This window comes from Oncorhynchus gorbuscha, linkage group LG19 (assembly GCF_021184085.1).
Source record: "Oncorhynchus gorbuscha isolate QuinsamMale2020 ecotype Even-year linkage group LG19, OgorEven_v1.0, whole genome shotgun sequence".
Lineage (NCBI taxonomy): Eukaryota > Metazoa > Chordata > Actinopteri > Salmoniformes > Salmonidae > Oncorhynchus > Oncorhynchus gorbuscha.
In genome coordinates, this window is record NC_060191.1 from 16,360,878 (window position 1) to 16,385,083 (window position 24,206).

Below are 24,206 nucleotides of genomic sequence, written 5' to 3' on the forward strand. Positions count from 1 at the left end.
TGCCGCCTGCGCTCAAGAAACATTGAAAAGGTTTTTTATGCCTCTACTGTAATTTATATATTGAAGCATGAAGCATTATACAGTAAAATGACAGACAATAGAAAAACATTGTAATGCGACAGACATGAGTTTGGATGAATTGCAATGCATGCTGGTTATCTTTATCCTTGTGTGTTTAGATGGTTACATATCTGTACTGTATTATATAATTGTTCTATTTATTTTCACAAAAGAAACTACAAAACAATATGCTAAAAGTTTAAAAGGGCAAATGAAAAGAGTGCGCAGGAGGGGTTAAAAACCCAAAGGCTTGTGGAGCACCTTTTTTAAAAGTATTTATAAAACAAGATAACTGCATTAAGTTTTTATAATAATGAACAAATCATGATAAGGAAATTCCTTGGTGTCAGATTTGAATGGAACATCACATCAACACGGACCATTGTGACCCTGACAACCAATAAACAACCTTTACATATATGGAGACAGACTTGCTTTTAAGTAATCTCTCTGAAAGACAACTTGCCATTCAAGTTGCCTCTTATGTTTGTTGTCACCTATCCCAGCACAAAACGGCAAAGTAGTGCGAAATCTTGTCTATTCTATTTCACCATGACGACCGGACTGCCTTTTCTGGGAGAAAACAACATTAATTTCTCTAGGTTGCCACAATCAGGCCAATCTGCAAATGCCAATTTTGCTCTAAAATATCTGATTGTAAAACTAATCTTAACCCAAAACTTAGCCATACCCCTAACCTTATGCCTTAAAACTTCTTATGGCTTAGATCCCGCTAACGGGATTGATATGACAACAGGCAGTGAAAGTGCAGGGCTCCAAATTCAAAACAACAGAAATCTCATAATTAAAATTACTCAAACGTACAAGTATTTTACACCATTTTAAAGATAAACTTGTTGTCAATCCCACCACAGTGTCTGATTTCAAAAAGGCTTTTCGACAAAAGCACAACAAACGATTATGTTAGGTCTGCACCTAGTCACAGAAAAACACAGCCATTTTTGCAGCCAAAGAGAGGAGTCACAAAAAGCAGAAATAGAGATAAAATGAATCACTAACCTTTGATGATCTTCACAATACGTGTATGTTTTGTTCGATAAAGTTAATATTTTTATCGAAAAATCTCAGTTTATATTGGTGCTTTACGTTCAGTAATGTTTTGCTTCCAAAACATCCTGTGATTTTGCGGAGAGCCACATCAATTTACAGAAATACTCATAATAAACATTGATAAAGATACAAGTGTTATGCATGTAACTTTAGATAAAGTTCTCCTTAATGCAACCGCTGTGTCAAATTTCAAAAAAGCGTTACCAAAAAAGCACACCATGCAATAATCTGAGTACAGCGCTCAGACAACAAAACAAGCCATACAGATATCCGCCATGTTGTGGAGTCAACGGAAGTCAGAAATAGCATTATAAATATTCACTTACCTTTGATGATCTTCATCAGAATGCACTCCCAGGAATCCCAGTTCCACAATAAATGTTTGATTTGTTCGATAAAGTCCATAATCTATGTCCAAATACCTCCTTTTTGTTTGCGCGTTTCGTACACAATCCAAACATGGAGCGCTGGCAAGTCCTGGTGAAAGTTCAGATAAAAAGTCATATTGCAGTTCGTAGAAACATGTCAAACGTGAGCATGCATGATCAGCCCATGTCAGTCTGGCAGACCTCTGACTCATTCAGCTCTTATTCCCCCCTCCTTCACAGTAGAAGCATCAAACAAGGTTCTAAAGACTGTTGATATCTAGTGAAGCCTTAGGAAGTGCAATATGACCCCATAGACACTGTATATTCGATAGGCAATGACTTGAAAAACTACAAACCTCAGATTTCCCACTTCCTGGTTGGATTTTTTTCTCAGGTTTTTGCCTGCCATATGAGTTCTGTTATACTCACAGACATCATTCAAACAGTTTTAGAAAGTTCAGAGTGTTTTCTATCCAAGGCTACTAATAATATGCATATACACTGCTCAAAAAATAAAGGGAACACTTAAACAACACAATGTAACTCCAAGTCAATCACACTTCTGTGAAATCAAACTGCCCACTTAGGAAGCAACACTGATTGACAATAAATTTCACATGCTGTTGTGGAATTGGAATAGACAACAGGTGGAAATTATAGGCAATTAGCAAGACACCCCCAATAAAGGAGTGGTTCTGCAGGTGGTGACCACAGACCACTTCTCAGTTCCTATGCTTCCTGGCTGATGTTTTGGTCACTTTTGAATGCTGGCGGTGCTTTCACTCTAGTGGTAGCATGAGACGGAGTCTACAACCCACACAATTAGCTCAGGTAGTGCAGCTCATCCATGACGTCACATCAATATGAGCTGTGGAAAGAAGGTTTGCTGTGTGTCAGCGTAGTGTCCAGAGCATGGAGGCGCTACCAGGAGACAGGCCAGTACATCAGGACACGTGGAAGAGGCCGTAGGAGGGCAACAACCCAGCAGCAGGACCGCTACCTCCGCCTTTGAGCATGAGGAGCACTGCCAGAGCCCTGCAAAATGACCTCCAGCAGGCCACAAATGTGCATGTGTCTGCTCAAATGGTCAGAAACAGACTTAATGAGGGTGGTATGAGGGCCTGACGTCCACAGGTGTGGGTTGTGCTTACTGCCCAAAACCGTGCAGGACGTTTGGCATTTGCCAGAGAACACCAAGATTGACAAATTCGCCACTGGCACCCTGTGCTCTTCACAGATGAAAGCAGGTTCACATTGAGCACATGTGACATAGTCTGGAGACGCCGTGGAGAACGTTCTGCTGCTTGCAACATCCTCCAGCATGACCGGTTTGGCGGTGGGTCAGTCATGGTGTGGGGTGGTATATCTTTGAGGGGCCGCACAGCCCTCCATGTGCTCGCCAGAGGTAGCCTGACTGCCATTAGGTACCGAGATGAGATCCTCAGACCCCTTGTGAGACCATATGCTTGTGCGGTTGGCCCTGTGTTCCTCCTAATGCAAGACAATGCTAGACCTCATGTGGCTGGAGTGTGTCAGCAGTGCCTGCAAGAAGAAAGCAGACCTGAATCCAATTGAGCACATCTGGGATATTATGTCTCGCTCCATCCACCAACGCCACGTTGCACCACAGACTGTCCAGGAGTTGGTGGATGCTTTAGTCCAGGTCTGGGAGGAGATCCCTCAGGAGACCATCCGCCACCTCATCAGGAGCATGCCCAGGAGTTGTAGGGAGGTCATACAGGCCTGTGGAGGCCACACACACTACTGAGCCTCATTTTGACTTGTTTTAAGGACATTAAATCAAAGTTGGATCAGCCGGTAGAGTGGTTTTCCACTTTAATTTTGAGTATGACTCCAAATCCAGACCTCCATGGGTTGATAAATTTGATTTCCATTGATCATTTTTGTGTGATTTTGTTGTCAGCACATTCAACAATGTAAAGAAAAAAGTATTTAATAAGAATATTTCATTCATTCAGATCTAGGATGTGTTATTTTAGTGTTCCCTTTATTCTTTTGATCAGTGTATTAGCAACTGGGCCTGAGTAGCAGGCAGTTTACTCTGGGCACCTTATTCATCCAAGCTACTTAATACTGCCCCCAGCCATAAGAAGTGTTTAACCTCTGTCTGTCCCCCAGGAAGAGGATGAAGTCCCGAGCCCCTCCTCCGCCCCCGGCCCCCGAGCCTGCCCCCAGGAGAATCTTCCGTAACGCTGTGCCTGATGGGGGAGGCTCAGCGCAGGGCAGTATGGGCAGCATGGTGATGGACACCAAGGAGAACATGATGAGGACTAGCGTAGACCTCCATATCACTCTGCCTCAAGGCTACCAGACCAGCAGCACAGTGGACGGCAGGTGAGAGGCAACACACGCACACACCAACACACACACACACACGTCACATATGCACACGTACACATTACCCCTTCGACCCTCAATTCACAGATTCTGTTATGTATGTGGATGTGGCCCTGTTTGGTATCTGATCAGAGAGGCCTTTTCAAGGTTCCCTCAGTGGCCCAGAATCAGTATGTGAGAAGCTGACCTGCCAGAGCCGCTCTGGCCTTAATGAGGGTCTCTCGCTCTTTCTGCTGGAGCAGTGAGTGAATCAGACCAGGCCATCCAGGACTCCAGCCCTCATGCAGAAAACAAGACAAGGGCCTCTGTTAATGCTGTTAATGAGTGGCATGTGAGAGTTTCTAAAAGTTAATTTTTTTGTGAACCAATATTGGACAGTGGTCCCAGGTCTGTCTGAAGTCTTGCAAACTGCTCTAGACCGGAAAAAACATCTGGGATCAGGCTCATACAGTGGTCGTCATCTCTCTCACTTGGGGCCGTCTTTTCCATTGCCTTTTACTCTGAGTGATGCTCTTTGCCAAGTAATTTGGGTAACACTTCATTTGGATAGTCCATCTTTAGACTATCAGTAACATTTCAACTAGCTATCTATACTAAACAAAAATATAAACACAACATGTAAAGTGTGGGTCCCATGTTTCATGAGAAGAAATACAATTAACATTTCTAATACGAACAAAAAGCTTATTACTTTCAAATTTAATGCACAAATTTGTTTACATTACTGTTACTGAACATTTCTCCTTTGCCAAGATAATCCATCCATCTGACAGGTGTGGCATATGAAGAAGCTGATGCTGGGGACAATAAAAGGTCACTCCAGAATGTGTAGTCTTATCACACAATACAATGCCAAAGGTGTCTCAAGCTTTGAGGGAGAGTGCAATTGGCATACTGACTGCAGGAATTTCCACCAGAGCTGTTGCCAGAGAATGTTTATTTCTCTACCATAAGCCACCTCCAATATCGTTTTAGAGAATTTGACAGTACGTCCAACCGGCCTCACAACCGCAGACCAAATGTAACCACGCCTGTCCAGGCCCTCCACATCCGGCTTTTTCACCTGCGGGATGGTCTGTGACGAGCCACCCGGACAGCTGATGAGACTGTGGGTTTCATTTATTTTATTTAACTAGGAAAGTCAGTTAAGAACAAAATCTTATTTACAATGAAGGCCTACCCCGGCCAAACCCTAACCCGGACAACGCTGGGCCAATTGTGTGCCGCCCTATGAGACTCCTAATCACGGCCAGTTGTGATACAGCCTGGAATCATACCAGGGTCTGTAGTGACTCCTCTATCACTGAGATGAAGAGCCTTAGACCGCTGCGCCACTCGGGAGCCCCTTTCGTTTGCACAAACAAATAATTTCAGCACAAACTGTTAGAAAGCGCCTCTGAGAAGCTCATCTGCGTGCTCCTCATCCTCACCAGGGTCTTGACCTGACTGCTTTTCTGATCCACATCAATTTCCTTATATGAACTGTAACTCAGTAAAATATTTTAAATTGTTGCATGTTGCATTTATATTTTTGTTCAGTATAGATTCACATGTTTACTGAGCACAAATCACATCTCTAGCACTGACCTTAAACCTTATCTTAACCCTAAACTTAACCCTTATTCTTAACCTAACCCTAACCTTAGCATACATTTGCTTATCAACAGATGGTCACACTATCTGTAGAGCATTTACAGATGAAAAATCTGGACAATCCAAATGAAGTGTGTGTAGCCCTCATTTGATTTATGGGAAATCAGTTTTGCTGTCTAAGTGCATGATAAAGCCCATGGGAGTTTCATCCAGGTGTCATAAATGTCTTGTAATCACCTGGTTCATGTGTGCAGGAAGCAGTCAGACAACACCCTCTCCATTATGGTGTGTAAGGGTTTTGTCACACTTGTCACACTGTTTTCATTATGATAGGGAATACAGATCAATGTGTTGTGTTTCCAGTGTCTTGTCAAAGCCTCATTTGCTAGCTAGATATGTTATTCTAAGAAGAAAGTTGTAGTATAAATGAATACATTGTTATTTTCAAATGAACCGTAACTCCCCATCCTACAGCTAATGTGTAATGCATTATGATGCAGTTGTAAGACTTGTGATGAGCAACCTTTGCCCTGGTATTTGTGTTGGTTGTTCAGAGCAGCCCTTTAGCAGTTTGGTCATATGAGCGGTCTTCTCCCAGCAGGCAGTAGAAAGCATCCTTGAGTTTCTCTCTGTCCTGGGTTGACCGTTACCCTTTGACACCTCGTCAGTTGATGTTCTGTATTACATGACAGTTCATATGATGCTCGAAAACAGAACATTGTATCAGGATTTATTAAGACATTCTACATTCTCAAGTGAAGGATTTGGGACACTGGCCAGTCGGGCTAGTAGACTGCAATTTTTACTAGCCCAGGTTACATTTTCTAGCCAAATTTGTGACATTTGATATTTGAAATCTAAAATGTCACTTGCCTGATGGGCTAGTTTGGCACATTTTCTACTAGCCCCATCTGCAAAATACTAGCCTCAGGCTAGCTTAATTTCCATCCCTGCATACATATATTATAGGTAGATCAGATGGGTAATTTATTGTCAATTGACTAAGGCTAGATTTCCTATCTGTAATTCATTTAACTTTCTAAAACGTCACTAAGTTCAGATCATTAAATCAGCCTTTTATGTACCAATTTGCAGGCTTATCTAATGTTGTAAGCCGAGCGGCATGAGTGCCTGCCTGTGTAATTACAGCTAAAGGAGGTAACCCTATCTGTCAGTCAAGTCACATCCCAAACGCACCCTATTCCCTATATAGTGCACTACTTTTGACCAGAACCCATAGCGGTCTTGTCAAAAGTAGTGGTCCTTGGTCAAAGAAGTGCTCTAACTAGGGAATAGGGACTTACCGTGGTCTACTTTGTCCCGCTCCGCTCTACTCTACTCTGACGAACCTATGACTCTACCTCCACCTGGCTTCCTGTCTGTGACTCAGCCTGGCTTCTTGTGTTGCTTTTGCCTCTCTCTGTGCAGAAAAGCGCTCATGGACCTGTTGGTGGATCTGTGCAGCCGGTACCACCTGAACCCAGCATATCACACCCTGGAGCTGCTGTCCAGCGAGGGCCTGTCCCTAGCCTTCAAACCCAACAGCCTGCTGGGGTCCCTGGACGTTGTTGCCATAAGCATCAGGGAGAAAGTGTTGCAGGACAAAGTGGTACGGAAACCTCCGCCTAAAGTGCCAGAGGTGAGTACCTACTGATCCTGACCCTGATATAGAGGTGTGTGTGTGTTTGATTGTTACTGAGGATATGTAGCTGCATTTGATTGAATAAGCAATTAGCTGTGTTTTATTGTAACCTGATTCATAGTTTTCCTCTGTTTAGTCTTCCATGAATGCACATGTATGTAGCACTTCATGAAGTTATTGGAAACGAGTTTGTTCTGGTCTGGGCCTTTTGTTGTTGTTGTAGTGCACGGGTGGGTATCGTTGACTGTTTTGAATAAGATGTTTTCAGCATTCATTGAACCTAACCTTTGACACCTGGGAAAGGTGATGTATGAATCTCTATGTAACCATTGCGATCGCCCTTCTTTACCTTTTGACACTAAATCGTTGCAGCAGGAAAGGCCACAAAACCCCGAAAGGGCTCATGCTAAGGTAGGCAGCAGGTGTTGTAGAGCCAGTCTCTAAACCAGTGGGATTATTACCGGCTCTCAGTGGTTGATTGAGTGTCTTCTCTCTCTGTCTCCAGTGTCTCCTACCTACCTACCTACCTAGCATGTGAATTTTTCATGAGAGCCTTACCTTTAGTTACCATGCATTATTTCTACTCTACTCTCAGGCCTCACTGGCCCTGGTGGCCCTGCTCCCCCTATCTCCCTTTGACCTCCCTTTGGCTGATGGCCATAGTCTGACACTATTTCACTCTGAGTCATCAAAACTGTGGGTAACACTTTACTTAAAACCAACTGGTATAATGCATTATGATGTGCTTGTAATGCATTTTATGACTTGTAATACGCATGTACAGTATAACCCCCCCTTTGAAACTGAGTGGTGTAAATTTAAGTAAGCATACATAATAATCTATTGATTTCGATGTATGGATTTTTATGTATTCCACTAACATTTGATAAATTGTTGCCTAAAAATATGCTTTGATTCTTTTCATAAGTTGCCTCAGTAAGTATTAGCAAAGAGCCACACACAAAAACAGTTGTGCTTGTGATTGTTACACACTCTTGACTGGTAAGTGGTTGACATGATGTTTTCAGAAGGAGAGTCTTGAAGTCTGTACATTGTGTACTGGTGTGTGACTGTCATGGCCTCCGTGATAACAGTATCTTTGTGGCATGTCCTAAATGGCACCCTACTTCCTATATAGTGCACTACTTATAGTGCACTACCAGATCCCTATGGGACCTTGCTAAAAGTAGTGCACTATATAGGGAATTGTGTGCCATTTGGGATGCAAGCTGTGTTCTTCATAACAACCACCTCAACCCTCTTAGTGCTTCTTGCACTGTTGTTATGATCCCTCTCTATGGGTACACCAAACACCCTGGGACTGACCAGTCATTGGCTGCCCACACACAGGCCCTCTCTGTCAGGCCTCGACTTGGCTCCCAGCCTCAGTTACCTCAAAGTGCTAGTCTTGAATGACCCCCCCCCCCAGATCTGTCAACAAATGTCTACATTCTAAGGGAAAAGCTGAAAGTAAAGCATAACCTCTTTTAAGTGAGGTGGAGTAAAGTTTTTAGTTAATCATGGTTTATCCCACGAGTCTGACACCCACCTTTTGTCTCTCCCTCTCTCTCAATATTTCCATGCTAGTTTTTTCCATTGGATGTGTACTGCTGAGACCTTTTACTTTCAAGTCCCATTTAATTACTGAGCTTAGACCTGGGTTCAAATTGTATATTTTTGAGCGTTTGATTGAGCCTGCCTGAAGTGCCAGATCGGCATGATTGCAGACAAGCTCAAGGTCAAACGAATACTATTTGAATCTAGGAGATTCTCTAATGCTCTCTAATACTGTATCCATCCATTGGCACTAAAGTCACTCTGTCTTCCCTGTAAAGAAAACGGTGCGTCTGGTGGTGAACTACCACAGGAGCCAGAAGGCGGTGGTGAGGGTGAGTCCCATGGTGCCCCTGGAGAGCCTGGTCCCAGCCATCTGTGAGAAGTGTGAGTTTGACCCGTCCCATGTTCTGCTGCTGAAGGACAATGTCAGCAACCACGAGCTGGAGCTGGACAAGTGTCTGAGTGAGCTAGGAATCAGAGAGCTGTACGTACTGGACCAGACTCTTGGTAAATAAACCACCTTATACCCCCATCTCCCTCTACCTCTCTCATCTCCCTCTACCTCTCTCATCTCCCTCTACCTCTCTCATCTCCCTCTACCTCTCTCATCTCCCTCTACCTCTCTCATCTCCCTCCACCTCTCTCATCTCCCTCCACCTCTCTCATCTCCCTCTACCTCCTCCTCCTCCACCTCTCATCTCCCTCCACCTCTCTCATCTCCCTCCACCTCTCTCATCTCCCTCCACCTCTCTCATCTCCCTCTACCTCTCTCATCTCCCTCCACCTCTCTCATCTCCCTCCACCTCTCTCATCTCCCTCCACCTCTCTCATCTCCCTCCACCTCTCTCATCTCCCTCTACTTCTCTCATCTCCCTCTACCTCTCATCTCCCTCTACCTCTCATCTCCCTCTACTTCTCTCATCTCCCTCTACCTCTCTCATCTCCCTCTACCTCTCTCATCTCCCTCTACTTCTCTCATCTCCCTCTACTTCTCTCATCTCCCTCTACCTCTCTCATCTCCCTCTACCTCTCATCTCCCTCTACCTCTCATCTCCCTCTACTTCTCTCATCTCCCTCTACTTCTCTCATCTCCCTCTACTTCTCTCATCTCCCTCTACCTCTCTCATCTCCCTCTACCTCTCTCATCTCCCTCTACCTCTCATCTCCCTCTACCTCTCATCTCCCTCTACTTCTCTCATCTCCCTCTACTTCTCTCATCTCCCTCTACTTCTCACATCTCCCTCTACTTCTCTCATCTCCCTCTACTTCTCTCATCTCCCTCTACTTCTCTCATCTCCCTCTACCTCTCTCATCTCCCTCTACCTCTCATCTCCCTCTACCTCTCTCATCTCCCTCTACCTCTCATCTCCCTCTACCTCTCATCTCCCTCTACTTCTCTCATCTCCCTCTACCTCTCTCATCTCCCTCTACTTCTCTCATCTCCCTCTACCTCTCATCTCCCTCTACCTCTCATCTCCCTCTACCTCTCTCATCTCCCTTTACCTCTCTCATCTCCCTCTACCTCTCTCATCTCCCTCTACCTCTCTCATCTCCCTTTACCTCTCTCATCTCCCTCTACCTCTCTCATCTCCCTCTACCTCTCTCATCTCCCTCTACCTCTCTCATCTCCCTCTACCTCTCTCATCTCCCTCTACCTCTCTCATCTCCCTCTACCTCTTCCTGTAGAATGGTGACATATTTCTTGCCAACTCCTATGGTCATCCTATGGTCATTGGTACGACAATGATTACAGGAGTTGACAAGACAGCACAAACAGATCTGGGACCAGGCTACTCCACATCCTCACATGATAACTACAGTGTTAGCCTGGTCCCAGATCAAATCAAGTTTGTAATGTTAAGGAGTTGACATTGTAGCAGAAACAGATCTGAGATCAGGCTAACTGTACCAACCTATCTCTGTTAACAAACTGTTACTGTTCCTCTTATTCTTCTCAACCTGTTTAATCGTATATTTAATTTGAGCTCTCTCCGTTGTTTTCTGTCACGCTTTTAAACCCTGATTGCATCTATAATCAGCACTCACACGTGAGATTATTTTGAATCCAAGTAACATGCATTACTTTCTTACTGCAGCTAGCTACATCTGTGCCTGTAATGTTTACATGGAGTGTAATTCAGTCTGGGCCAGTTCATTTTATCAGGGTGGAGCTGCAGAATAAATAATAAGTGAGCTTGTGTTTACATATTTGGTTAAATGAGCTTCGATAAGCACATGCCTTCCAGGGTGTGTACTCTGCCCCCTATGACTCTGCCCTTAGAGAGGCAATATAGATGGTTAGTCATTCGAACACTACCTACAAAGCCTAGTGAGACGTACTGATGCTCGAATTAAACTAGAGACAGTTGTCAAACACCATAGTCAGTGTTGTTGGTAGTTTCACAGTTGCCCTCTTTTCTGTTAGGGCGGGTGGGGGATTGCATAGCCAAGGACATCGGAAATGCTGCATAGTTTTGATAAAGAGAGAATCTTTTATAGTTAAGGATGGTCTGCATTGTTACGGGCCCTTAATGTTGAAATCCTGTGATTATTTCCAGTTCGTCAACCTAAAATGGCTTCTGCACCTGCTCTAAATTACCCAGGTATTCCTGTCTGTATGCTGCTTATTGTTCCCGTCCACAATGCTGTAGTGACATGACCTGTGGCTTACCAGTCACTTGTAAAGTCACATTAACCCCACTTTGCCGTTCCTTTTCTCCTCGTAGGACAAAGCTCGCCTGTTTGGTTTGTTTGTTTTACGTATCTTAAATCAAATGTAAGATACAGTCAATGTTATTTCCCTTTCCTTCTGGCTTACAGTGTGTTATGGCTGTTTGTTAGATTTATTTTCAGAGGTTGAGGAACAGATGCACTGTCATATGGGAAAAGTTTAGTTGCAGTGCCATCTACTGTTGAAACTGCCTGATTGTAGAAAGAGGCTTGAGTGTGTGTTTACGGAGAATGCTTTTTGTTGTATGCATGGGTTAAACTTTTAATAACTGACATGGCTTGCGTAATGTGGTATAGTTCTAGCTGTGGTTTATTTCATTCCATTGGTTAATGAATGAACTGCACGAATGAAAGCCTATATTTTTAGCTCAGTGGGCCAACCCTTTCATTTCGGAGTGAACTGAAACCTATTGTCTGTCCATTCATTGTTAGAATACTTCCGTTCCAACACCTCAAGTGTCGGTGGGGCCGAGAACAAAGGCCTGCTCGGATTCTTAACGTTCAACAGAAGGAAATCAAAGGTAAGAGGCGCCACAGTTCACTTGTGTTCCAACAGAGTGACATTTAGCCCATTGGCTTGGCTAACTTAACACCATAATACCATCTAGAGAATACTACAAGGCACCATGCATAGGCTACTCACTAAGAGTGTGTGTCTGCAGATCAAGTTGACTTTAAACTGCTGACTTACTACTACTATATGTGGAAATGCAGGAAAAGGAAGCATATTTTTTCTGTTTTTGATTGGAATAATTTGGTACTTAAATCTTCTACTTAAATAGCTACTGTTATTCTTGAGCTCAACATGATGGCTTTCCATAAAAAATAATTAGTCTTATAGATTTGACTGTCCCTGTGGAAAGGGTTGTTTAACCCTAGAGCTGTAGGAGTACTGCTATCATCTGTCAAATAACTGAAATAACTGCATGTCTTGCTTGTATTGTAGTTGCATTCTGATGTATTGCATGTTAGATGTACGTTCCATTTCAGACTGAAGAACAGTCAACTACTATGGACATGGATGGTCTTGATAATAATATTACTCAAAATACTGAAAAACACTACAATGTAAGTACTACTAACCCTCCTCTCCTCCTCCTCCTGAAATGTCTGGGTGTGGTAATTGACATCTTGCATTATATTTTCTTTCAATACTCCAATCTCATTCAATAAGTGCAATCGCATTCATTTTGCAGGAGGATAAATTATGCTTTTGAGTTCTATTCTCTTGTAGATGTTCAAACACCCACCACCTTGTAACAGACAGCATTTTATATCCCACAAAAATTCAAACACATGAGCTCAACTTTGGTTTTCTCTTCAGTAGGGTTGCAGAACTCCCATAACATTCCCAAAACCCCCAGTTTTTTCCAGAAATCCTGGTTCTACAATTCCAAGAATCAGTTGGGAATAAGCAGGAAATACAGAACTCTCCAACTAGGATTTCTGGAAAATCTAGGAATTTTGGGAAAGCTACCATTATTTTGCAACCCTACTTTTCAGCCTGTGCCTCCTCCTCTTGATATAGCTGATTTCATGAGAGCTGTTCTGCTTATGTACCACTAGAGGGCAGACTTGACAAGCGTCTTCTGATTCCCCTCAGTCAATTACAATACCTTGACGAATTTAAAGTTTCTGCAGCAAGTCAACCTGAAATAAATTAGTCTTGAATTATTGCTTAATCTTTGATCAGCTTTACTCAGTGACACACATAATGTATTTAATAGTACATTTGTAATACAATAGTAGTTATAGCAGTAGGGCCGGTTTCTTGGGAATAGTTTTGTGCATGTGTGCTAAAACATTATATTAGAGCAAACATTGAACAGGCTATCTGTTTGGAAGGTAATTTAATCAGTTTTATACAATTACAGAGGAATCTATTACAGGCAGCCATCTGGGATACCCCTCAAATCAATATGGGTATTTTATTGGATTTCCCATAAGACCTTGGTGGATCTCTCCTGCTCATTTGAGTCAAGCCCCAGGGCGCGCACGCACACACACACCCTCTGTGTCCTTAGTGATTATGTTACACCATCATACTGTACCTGGCTACATTTACTCTGATATCTGGATACCATTATTGGCCGAACAGATGGAAAGATTTGTTGAGGACTGTTCATAACACAGACTGAAGTAGAACAGAATTGCATCTATGATACAGTGTACAGTCCTGCATTGGACAAACTGATGTACCGATATGTTGAAGACTGTGTACATTGTGTATGATCTAAAGGATTGAAAACGAAATAGAGTTTTTACATTTTTTTATTGTACAGAATGATACTATTTCAGATCACATTTTGTCCTTGGAGAGGACAATAAGGGCGTGTTGCTGCCTCTAAATCATCATAGATGTTCGGTTCTATCTGTCTCTACTCCACTTAAAATGCATTTCCACCTTGGATATGCATGAGTGATAGGCATTGTGGTTAGCTTTCAGATTTCTTCCAGCATGGAATTAAAGATGTTCAGGTAAACTTTTCCCAAACTTTAATAACAAAGAAAGACCCAGTAGCTTTTTTGGCTCCGGTCTGTAAATGATTTAATGTTATATAACATATGCTACGCATTCATGGTAATTCCCTGCATGGAACATTCCATTCCAACAGCAGAGTACAGCAACAGCACGGATCCCAATTCAAAGTTACCGTCGTCTCTCCCTAAATTTGGAATGTGTGTTTCATAATTGAACATGCAGTGGATGTACTGAGGGACTCTCAGAGAGCCGGAATATTAACAGTTTAGCCACACTCCTCCCTCAAATACACAGGCATTGAGCATGTTGCTCTACCAAGGAGAGGAGTTAACATCGAGATCCTACTACTACAAAGGGAGGCTTACTGGATATCCTATCTAAAAACATTGACCCCACGTGGTCTGAATATTGACTTTGATCTCAGGCCCTTCTTATGAACAATTCTCTCTTTTATGAACAAGTCGTATAATTGTATATATTCTTTCTACAGCTTATCAGCGTACACCTAATATGTTCCCACTGTTGATGATGATGCTTATTATGCATTAAGGTTGAATCAAAATATTACATGTAAAAAATACAAATGAACAATCGTTTATGTTGATGCTAATATTGTGTGTAATATTCAATTATGTTTGCATATGATAACAATAGCCTAATATATTTAATATGCCATAAACAGTTTTTTAACAGTTTCACTCAATTCATTCTAATTAACATATTCATTATGACACACCCCTCACTATTGTCATTGGTTGCACTGTTTGTCTACATAACCTGGTTCAAGTATTCATGACATGACATTGAAGAAGGCACAGTGATGCCGAAACGTTGGTGATTTTCCCCCATAAATGACTGGGTGTTAATATATGGAGTGTGAGTTATTTTTATAGTTTATTCGCCGTTAGTCAGCAACTCCACACAAAAGAATTTTTCTGTGTGTGTGCCAACTCATGTTTTTTATTGGGTCTTTCATAATTGAACATGCCGTGGATGTACTGAGGTGGGATATTAACAGTTTAGCCACTCTCTCTTTCATGTGAGAAGGTCTCCATGAACACATTAGCGCAGTGTGAAAAGTTCATCAGAGGAGGACAGGGTTGGCCGCTGGCCAAGAATCCCTCCCTAGTCCCTGCTGAACACTGTCTGATTTATAAAAATGCATTTCGGGCCCTTTCTCTCTAATGGCCTGGGATCAACCGGCAGAAGATTGAGACTTTGGATTTACTGTAATATTTGCATGTATATGTACAGGAGCCTATATATAGGCAGCATCCAACAAAAGGGAATAGAGTAAAGCTGACTAATGCACTGTGCAAAGTATGCCAGGGCATCTATCCTTGGGATGCACTTATGCCCATGTATGAATCATGTGGATCTCTGTAGCTCCGTTGGTAGAGCATGGCGCTTGCTATGCCAGGAGAGTGGGTTTGATTCCTGAGACCAGCCATACGTAAAACGTATGCAAGCATGACTGTTAAGTCTCTTTGGATAAAAGCATCTGCTAGAGGTTATATTCTTTAGTCAGGAAGATCTAGTAGGTGGGAGAGGCACGTGTCTTAAGATAAGAGAAGATCAAAGTTAAACAGGATGTGAAGGTCATAAAGATGAATGGTGTCGACTTAGTTGATCCAGGCTCTGTGTTCTTAGAGCGGGGCAGCAGTAAAATCTACTGCAGGATTCTAAGACTCCAGCTAGGTTTTTATTACATACATATTTTTCTCTTTGCTCTACATTACTATATAGTAGCTCAGTCTGCTTTTCCAAGCTTATGCAATATGCAAGCATTTGGCAACTCACATCTCCCTCAAAGCCACACTGCCTCTCCTTAGTAGACTAGAATAGTTTGATTGTGCTTGTCTGGTGTAATGGAACCAATGAAATAGTCCCAAAAGTTCAAACACTGCCCGCCTGGCACTCCAGGCAGACTCAATCAAATTATGAAAAATATTTGAAAGAAAACAAATACTATTTATGCCCAGGTCTGAATACTTTTGAGTGCTTTTCTCTCCCTCCTGCACATTTTCCATTCATTCTCCCCACTGTGAGAAGTGCTTGGTTCACTGATTACCTCCAATGACTAGAACTTTATGTTTTAGTCATTTCAACTTTTTTTCATGACTACTTTGATCCTCTGCCCAGGAATTGTCTGAAATGCTGTGTCATTTTGACCTAATACGCTTTCCTTTCTTTTCTTTAAACCTCCCCACCATCGTTCATAGATGTATATCTTTGTTCCTAGTTGTGCTACAGTACAAAGATACAGAAGCTTAGAACGTTTCAGATAGCCTGTACCCAGATCTGTTTGTGCTGTCTTGCCAACTCCTTTTTATGATCACTTGGCACGACATTGACAGTAGGAGTTGGAAAGGCAGTGCTAACAGATCTGGGACCAGGCTAAGTTTCAGATGCTTAGGAAAGCCTTTGATCATTCTTTGATCATCCCCCATTGCTCAGCAGCATCCCTCTCAGACAGACAGATGGCGTATTAGCGAGGCGAAGTAGCTACGGAATGGTAATAAAGCTGCAGCTGTCACAACTGTCACAAAGCATCCTGATTCAGCAGGGATCTGAGAGCCTCCTCTTGCAGACTAGACGGTTGCTTCTTGGAGACAGACCCAACCCTAGGTTTTGCTTTAGCTTAATGTACCACTGCAAACAGGCCATGATGAAGCTCTGCAGATATTTTACATTCAGTCCTTGGCCCTTGTTAGTCGGAGTCCCAAATGGCACCCTATTCTATATCTAGTATTATGTGTCCTTGTCAAAAGTAGTGCACAACATAGGGAATAGGGTGCCACTTGGGATCCAGCATTAGTGAATAAAGGGCATGACCCATGCTCACCCTTCAGAACTGGCCCTTGACATTTCCACTGTCTACCATATCAACCTGTGATTTTGGATTTCTCAGACCATTTAGAATTATATGACCTTTAAATGCCACTCAGTTCATATGTAGATCTGTTCCATGTGTTTATAATTGTGTATGTGTGTGCGTGTACATGCAGGTATATGTGTGTGTGTGTGTATTTTTATATTCTCTCTCTCCCTCCTCCTCCAGGGCCTGTCCACGGTTGCCATCGTGCCCTGTGTGGAGGCGCGGCCCAGCACCCTGGGCCAGTCCCAGTCCGTCATGAACATCTCCAGGATGTCCCCCAGGATAGAGCTTAAGAAGAGGAGGGCCCCCCCGGCCCCCACACCCTGCCAGGGCTGCTACACACTGGAAGCCTACCAGGTGAGAGGGCAACACACACACACACACACACACACACACACACACACACACACACACACACACACACACACACACACACACACACACACACACACACACACACACACACACACACACACACACACACACACACACACACACTTCAGGTCATGGTGACCTGTGTTTATATCAATTATTGCAACATTAAACATTTCCTTTAATCTCCTTGTGTTATTTGTGGATCTAATAGCAATAGTGGTAGTGTTATTTCTCTTCTCGTGGTGTTGTTTTTGTCACCATGTTTTGTTGGCTCTAACGGGCTTCTCTCCTCCTGTTGGAGCGAATGGGGTTTGTCTGGAACTGTGTGTTGTGGTCATAGTGACCGTTACTAACAGGAACACACTGCTTAATCTGTGAAATGGATTACATTGTAAATGCCACCCTATTCCCTATATAGTGTACTACTTTTACCAGGGTCTATAGTGCTCTGGTTAAAAATAGTGCACTATGTAGGGAATAGGGTGCCATTTGGACACCGACTCCTGTTGAGAAGCATAAGGTGTCCACACAGTATTCTGTGTACTACTCACGCTGTTCTTCCAATCAGGATTTAATTTGGGTTTATGTTGTCGTGGCTCCCAGGTTTTTTTCTCTCCGCTGTCTGTTATTATACCCTTTATAGCGACAATTGATATCCTTTCAGACAATTAAATTAAGAGCCACATCAGAAGCGTTCAGTATTGTTTCCCTGACGACAATAAACGCAGCAGATTGATGTGCAGTTGTGTTGTTTTTATGAGGTCTTTTATGGTAGGGTAGCTAGATGTGTTTTCTTTTTACTAAATGTCATGGTAAATCAATGGTATTTAATGAACTTTAACATACTATTTTAGGGTAGAGTGGTCTGCACGCAGGCAGCCAGGTTGCATGCAGGCAGCTCGAGATTATTTGATTGACAAGTAAAGTGCCTGTTCAGTGGTGCATTGAAGCTATCTCGAGAAGGTTTTCGTGTCGGCATTTAAAAAGCCATAGCGTACCGTTACAGACAAACAAACATGCTGTTGCCGAGGTGCTTTCAAGGCGCCACATTCCATATGTCTGAAAAGGGTATTAGACACTGTTCAGAAACACCACACTGATGACGTCTTTATCAGTCCGTTCACCCAGAGATAAGCAACACTAGCTCTGCCGTGACTCGTTGGCACGGATGAGACAAAGCGTTGTGTTTGGAAGATGGCTGGCTGCATGTTGAGGCACATGGGCCCGATGTATCCTCTTGTGAGGGTTAGACAAGGACAGAGAGATCAGATGAGGACGGAGTGCCTGAGGGATGGGATGGCTGCTCCTAGGTCTCCTTTCCATGAGCTTGAGCTACTGGTAGGATGGCTAGTGTTGTAGTGATGACAATCTGTTCCCCTGTGGTATGACTACACTCTATATAGAAAAAGGTGCTATGTAGAACCTAAAAGGGTTATTTGGCTGTACCCATAGGAGAACCTTCTGAAGAACCCTTTTTGGTTCCAGGTAGAATCCTTTTGGTTCCAAAAGGGTTCTCCCAGTCAAATTCTCATGGAACCAAAAAGGGTTCTCCCTGAAACCAACCTTTTTTCTAAGAATGTTAAGCTCGGGATTACCAGAGACCTCACGATACGATATTATCACGATGCTTAAGTGCCGATACAATATGTATTGCGACTCTAACGATTGTATATGTATTGCAATTCAATACTGTGATTTTAGATCAAATCATCGTTCCAAATATATTTCTCACCATATGTCTGCTGCAGAGGGACAAGAGAGAGACATGATAAAACAAGTTTTGATCAGTCATGGCAATAAAGGAGCTGAAAACAAATTGGCTTCCAATTTAAAAAATAAGATGGAGAACAAGGTATGGAGGAAAATACTGGAGATTTGGTGCAGCTACATCCAACTAGCACAAAAATAATATTGCGATATTGTCAAAAACGATATATCGTCAAAAATAACATCCGTTTGGTAACTGTATCAACCCCCCCTCCCATCACAAGTTATAACCCTCTATTGATCTCAGTACAGTATCAATTTACAATCAATAGTCAAGCTTAAGGCCTTATTCGGGGCGGCAGGGTAGCCTAGTGGTTAGAGCGTTGGACTAGTAACCAGAAGGTTGCGAGTTCAAACCTCCGAGCTGACAAAGGTACAAATCTGTCGTTCTGCCCCTGAACAGGCAGTTAACCCACTGTTCCCAGGCCGTCATTGAAAATAAGAATTTGTTCTTAACTGACTTGCCTGGTTAAATAAAGGTAAAAAAAAATAATAATAATAATAATAATTCAATAATAATTCAATAGCCAACTGGGTTTATCTGGGGTCAAGACAAAATGAAAACAAGACACAAAAAAAAGTGTACATCCCAAATTGCACCCTATTCCCTCTATAGTGCTCTGAACCAACTATATTAATTTGGGGACAGGTTGAAAAGCATTAAACATCGATGTCAATTTAGCTAGCTTGCTGTTGCTAGCTAATTTGTCCTGGGATATAAACATTAGGTTCTTATTTGACCTGAAATGCACAAGGTCCTCTACTCTGACAATTAATCCACAGATAAAAGGGTAAAAGTGTGTTTCTAGTAATCTCTCCTCCTTCAGGCTTCCTCTTCTTTTTTGGACTTTATATGGCGGTTGGCAACCATTTTTAATGTGCATTACCACCACCAACTGCACTGGAGTGTGGACCTCAGTTCATTTTTCAATCACCCATGTTCAATCACCCACACATATGCTACTAAAAACCAATGACGAGATGACACGTGGGTATATGCTCCTAAAAATCAATGAGATGGGAGAGGCGGGACTTGCAGCACATCACACGTGTTTTATTTTAGCGCCTGGCTACGCAGACGGCCATTGACACACGTGAACATTGTGCGTGCAATGATTGCAGCGCTTGCACATGTGGCCCGAGCGATGTGGTCAGCATATAAGAGGTCATGTTTAGAATGCCTTCTATGACATGGCCTAGCCTGTCATCCTGAGCTGTCCGCTTCAGGGTTTGGTAATAGGTTTTACACAGGCAGACAGGCACACTTGTGTAAGCCTGTTTGGCATGCTGGAAAGGTAACATCAGACTCAGGCTTATGCAACAGTAGTCTCTAGTGACAGACAGACTGTTAACATAAACGCTGGTTTTGATTCTGAGATTGCAGTAATAATGCAGCAGTGGATGAGGTGTGTTTTGGTGGCACAATATCAAATATGTATAAGTGGGGTGTCGTGTTTCCAGAGGCAGACAGGCATGAAATCAGCTTGACAGGCTCTTTATGCCAATGTTACTGTACATAGTCAGAGCACAGGTGAGGTTGAGGGTTCAACAAACCAGACAAAAGTTTGCTGTAAAAAAAAATTGAATAATTTCAACAACTATCTCTTGCATGAGATGGCATTAATGAACTCAAAAAATCTAATCAAATGTATTTGTCACATACACATGGTTAGCAGATGTTAATGCGAGTGTAGCGAAATGCTTGTGCTTCTAGTTCCGACAATGCAGTAATAACCAACGAGTAATCTAACCTGATCTAACAATGCCAAAACTACTACCTTATACACACTCGTGTAAAGGGATAAAGAATATGTACATAAAGATATGAATGAGTGATGGTACAGAACGGCATAGGCAAGATGCAGTAGATGGTATCGAGTACAGTATATACATATGAGATGAGTAATGTAGGGTATGTAAACAAAGTGGCATAGTTTAAAGTGGCTAGTGATACATGTTTTACATAATGATGCAGTAGATGATATAGCGTACAGTATATACAAATTCATATGAGATGAATAATGTAGGGTATGTAAACATTATATTAAGTAGCATTGTTTAAAGTGACTAGTGATATATTTTACATCAATTCCCATTATTAAAGTTGCTGGAGTTGAGTCAGTATGTTGGCAGCAGCCACTCAATGTTAGTGGTGGCTGTTTAACAGTCTGGCCTTGAGATAGAAGCTGTTTTTCAGTCTCTCAGTCCCTGCTCTGATGCACCTGTACTGACCTCGCCTTCTGGATGATAGCGGGGTGAACAGGCAGTGGCTCGGGTGGTTGTTGTCCTTGATGATCTTTATGGCCTTCCTGTGACATTGGGTGGTGTAGGTGTCTTGGAGGGCAGGTAGTTTGCCCCCCTCCCGGTAATGCGTTGTGCAGACCTCACTACCCTCTGGAGAGCCTTACGGTGGTGGGCGGAGCAGTTGCCGTACCAGGCGGTGATACAACCCGACAGGATGCTCTCGATTGTGCATCTGTAGAAGTTTGTGAGTGCTTTTGGTGACAAGCCAAATTTCTTCAGCCTCCTGTGGTTGAAGAGTCTCTGCTGCGCCTTCTTCACGATGCTGTCTGTGTGGATGGACCAATTCAGTTTGTCTGTGATGTGTACGCCGAGGAACTTAAAACTTACTACCCTCTCCACTACTGTCCCATCGATGTGGATAGGGGGGTGCTCCCTCTGCTGTTTCCTGAAGTCCACAATCATCTCCTTTGTTTTGTTGACGTTGAGTGTGAGGTTCATTTCCTGACACCACACTCCGAGGGCCCTCACCTCCTCCCTGTAGGCCGTCTCGTCATTGTTGGTAATCAAGCCTACCACTGTAGTGTCGTCCAGTTGCACAGGGCAGGGTCAAGACCCAGGGTCTCGAGCTTGATGACAAGTTTGGAGGGTACTATGGTGTTAAATGTTGAGCTGTAGTCGATGAACAGCATTCTCACATAGGTATTCCTCTTGTCCAGATGGGTTAGGGCAGTGTGCAGTGTGGTTGAGATTGCATCGTCTGTGGATCTATTTGGGCGGTAAGTAAATTGGAGTCGGTCTAGGGTGTCAGGTAGGGTGGAGGTGATATGGTCCTTGACTAGTCTCTCAAAGCACTTCATGATGACTGAAGTGAGTGCTACGGGGCGGTAGTCGTTTAGCTCAGTTACCTTAGCTTTCTTGGGAACAGGAACAATGGTGGCCCTCTTGAAGCATGTGGGAACAGCAGACTGGGATAAGGATTGATTGAATATGTCCGTAAACACACCCGCCAGCTGGTCTGCGCATGCTCTGAGGGCGCGGCTGGGGATGCCGTCTGGGCCTGCAGCCTTGCGAGGGTTAACACGTTTACATGTTTTACTCACGTCGGCTGCAGTGAAGGAGAGTCCGCAGGTTTTGGTTGCGGGCCGTGTCAGTGGCACTGTATTGTCCTCAAAGCAGGCAAAAAAAACACCCTCAGAAGACCACTGAAAGGGAAGGGGGTTAGGTTAGAATAGTGATTGGTCTAAGAGACTTGGAGCCTACTGTTGGAACACAGTGTTGTACATGATCATTATAGTCAGTACACGCTCAACACATTTCTAATAGACATATATGGTTCCCTTTTTGGGGGCTTCAATCTGCTCACTCCAGGGTAGGGTTGCAAAATTCCAGTAACTTTCCAAAATAGCCAGGTTTTCAGAAATCCTAGTTGGAGAATTCCAGATTCCTTGCTCCTTTTTTTTCACCTAATGCTGGGAATCTTCCAACCAGGATTTCTGGAAAACCTGGGAATCTTGGGAAAGTCACCAGAATTTTCCAATCCTACTGTAAGGAGTGTTATTCTTCTATGAATCTCGGTAGTTGACCTGATCTGTTCTCAAGTATTTAAATCAACGGTACAAATGTCATGGAGCCTACTGAATATACTCTGTTTTTCTCTGCAGCATGGCTCTTAGTGATGTTGATATATCGACTCCTGGCTTTGCTTTCAGGGTGGACCTGCCAAGCAGCCCCTGAGCAGTACAGTCTGAGGCAGCATCCCTATTTGTCCTGGTCAAAAGTAGTGCACTATATAAGGAATATGGTACCATTTGGGACGTAACCTCAGACTCCATCCCATCAGGGGGATAGCTGGCAGCACAGGCTAAGTGTGATTGATTGAGATGGCTAGCATTACCTGCATAACCCATTCCTTAGGGAGATGTCATAATTTGAACCAAGAGGGGTTTAGTCTTTCATAGCAATCCGTCATTGGCTTTTTGTACTGCAGCGATTTTAATCCACTGTAATGTAGCCTACCGTTTTAATCTGTTTTAGCAAGATACAAGTTGTCTGTTTACAATTTTGCAAGGTTTGGATATTTCTACATTGGGATGACGGTACCATTCTCAGTAATAGTTGTGGTCCTTTTATTTATTTTTATTGAATTTGTGGGGAATCCTCCATGAATGTTTTAATCAGTAGTGTTTTAAAATGTTCCACATTCTGTAAGGTCACACTTTTTGAAGGTCACACATGATTCCTTTAAGAGGAAGCTTGTGATCTGAGTCATATGTTTGCAATCCCTCAGTTAGGCCTACATGATTTCTACACAAGTAAACCATGTGGCTGCAGAACACTTTGAGTTAGAGTGAGAATGGTTGGTGTGGAAGCCTTAACTTACTCAACACCTCTCTGAATTGGACTATTCAAGGGGCCTACCTTGGTTTTTCCGCCCATCTGCTGACAACCTCTATTTCCTTTGTAAATTATATTCTATCACTTAAGGCCATGCAGTTTATTTTAGGTTGTGTTGTTTCACTTCATGCAAACTTGCTAGTGTATGTATTAGGCAACACTGGGGATGTTTCAGTGGGACAGGCTCTGCTGTGGAACAGTGTGATTTGAAAATAAGTGGCAAACAGAAGCATGGGCAGCTCTAATAGTTTTGAGTGCAGATTTAGGGTGTGTCCCATATGGCACCCCATTCCCTATATAGTACACTACTTTTGACCAGAGCCCTGTGTTTCCCAACCCTGGTTCTCGAGTACCCCCAACAGTACACACTTTTTATTGTAACCCTGGACAAGCACACCGGATTCAACTTGTCAAATAATCATTAAGACCTCAATGAGTTGAATGAAGTGTGTTTGTCCAGGGCTACAATGAAAAAGTGTTCTGTTGGGGGTAGGGTTCCATTTGGGAGTCTCACTGTCATGCTTCTTTCCTCTTTCCTAAGGAAGAAAACGTTGTGTTCTCAGGAACAAAGAAAGAGGCCCCTAATGCCAAAACAAACAGCCCACTGGAACTGTGTAGTCTACCATCTCTCTCTCTCTCTCTCTCTCTCTCTCTCTCTCTCTCTCTGTGTGTGTGTGTGTGTGTGTG

General features: G+C 43.0%; 1 protein-coding gene across 8 annotated transcripts in view; it reads left to right on the top strand.

Moving 5' to 3' along the window:
* LOC124004991 (protein cordon-bleu-like) overlaps nt 1-24,206 on the top strand; it is a 76,266-nt gene that overhangs the window by 28,925 nt on the left and 23,135 nt on the right. For 5 of the 8 annotated variants that reach the window (XM_046313799.1, XM_046313796.1, XM_046313804.1 and 2 more), the window contains 7 exons: nt 3,639-3,854; nt 6,879-7,089; nt 8,928-9,156; nt 11,208-11,252; nt 11,812-11,900; nt 12,370-12,447; nt 16,923-17,096. In XM_046313799.1, the coding sequence (XP_046169755.1) occupies nt 3,639-3,854; nt 6,879-7,089; nt 8,928-9,156; nt 11,208-11,252; nt 11,812-11,900; nt 12,370-12,447; nt 16,923-17,096 (1,042 nt within the window). The remainder of the gene's footprint in view (nt 1-3,638; nt 3,855-6,878; nt 7,090-8,927; nt 9,157-11,207; nt 11,253-11,811; nt 11,901-12,369; nt 12,448-16,922; nt 17,097-24,206) is intronic. The other 3 variants (XM_046313801.1, XM_046313800.1, XM_046313803.1) reach the window with 3 other exon arrangements.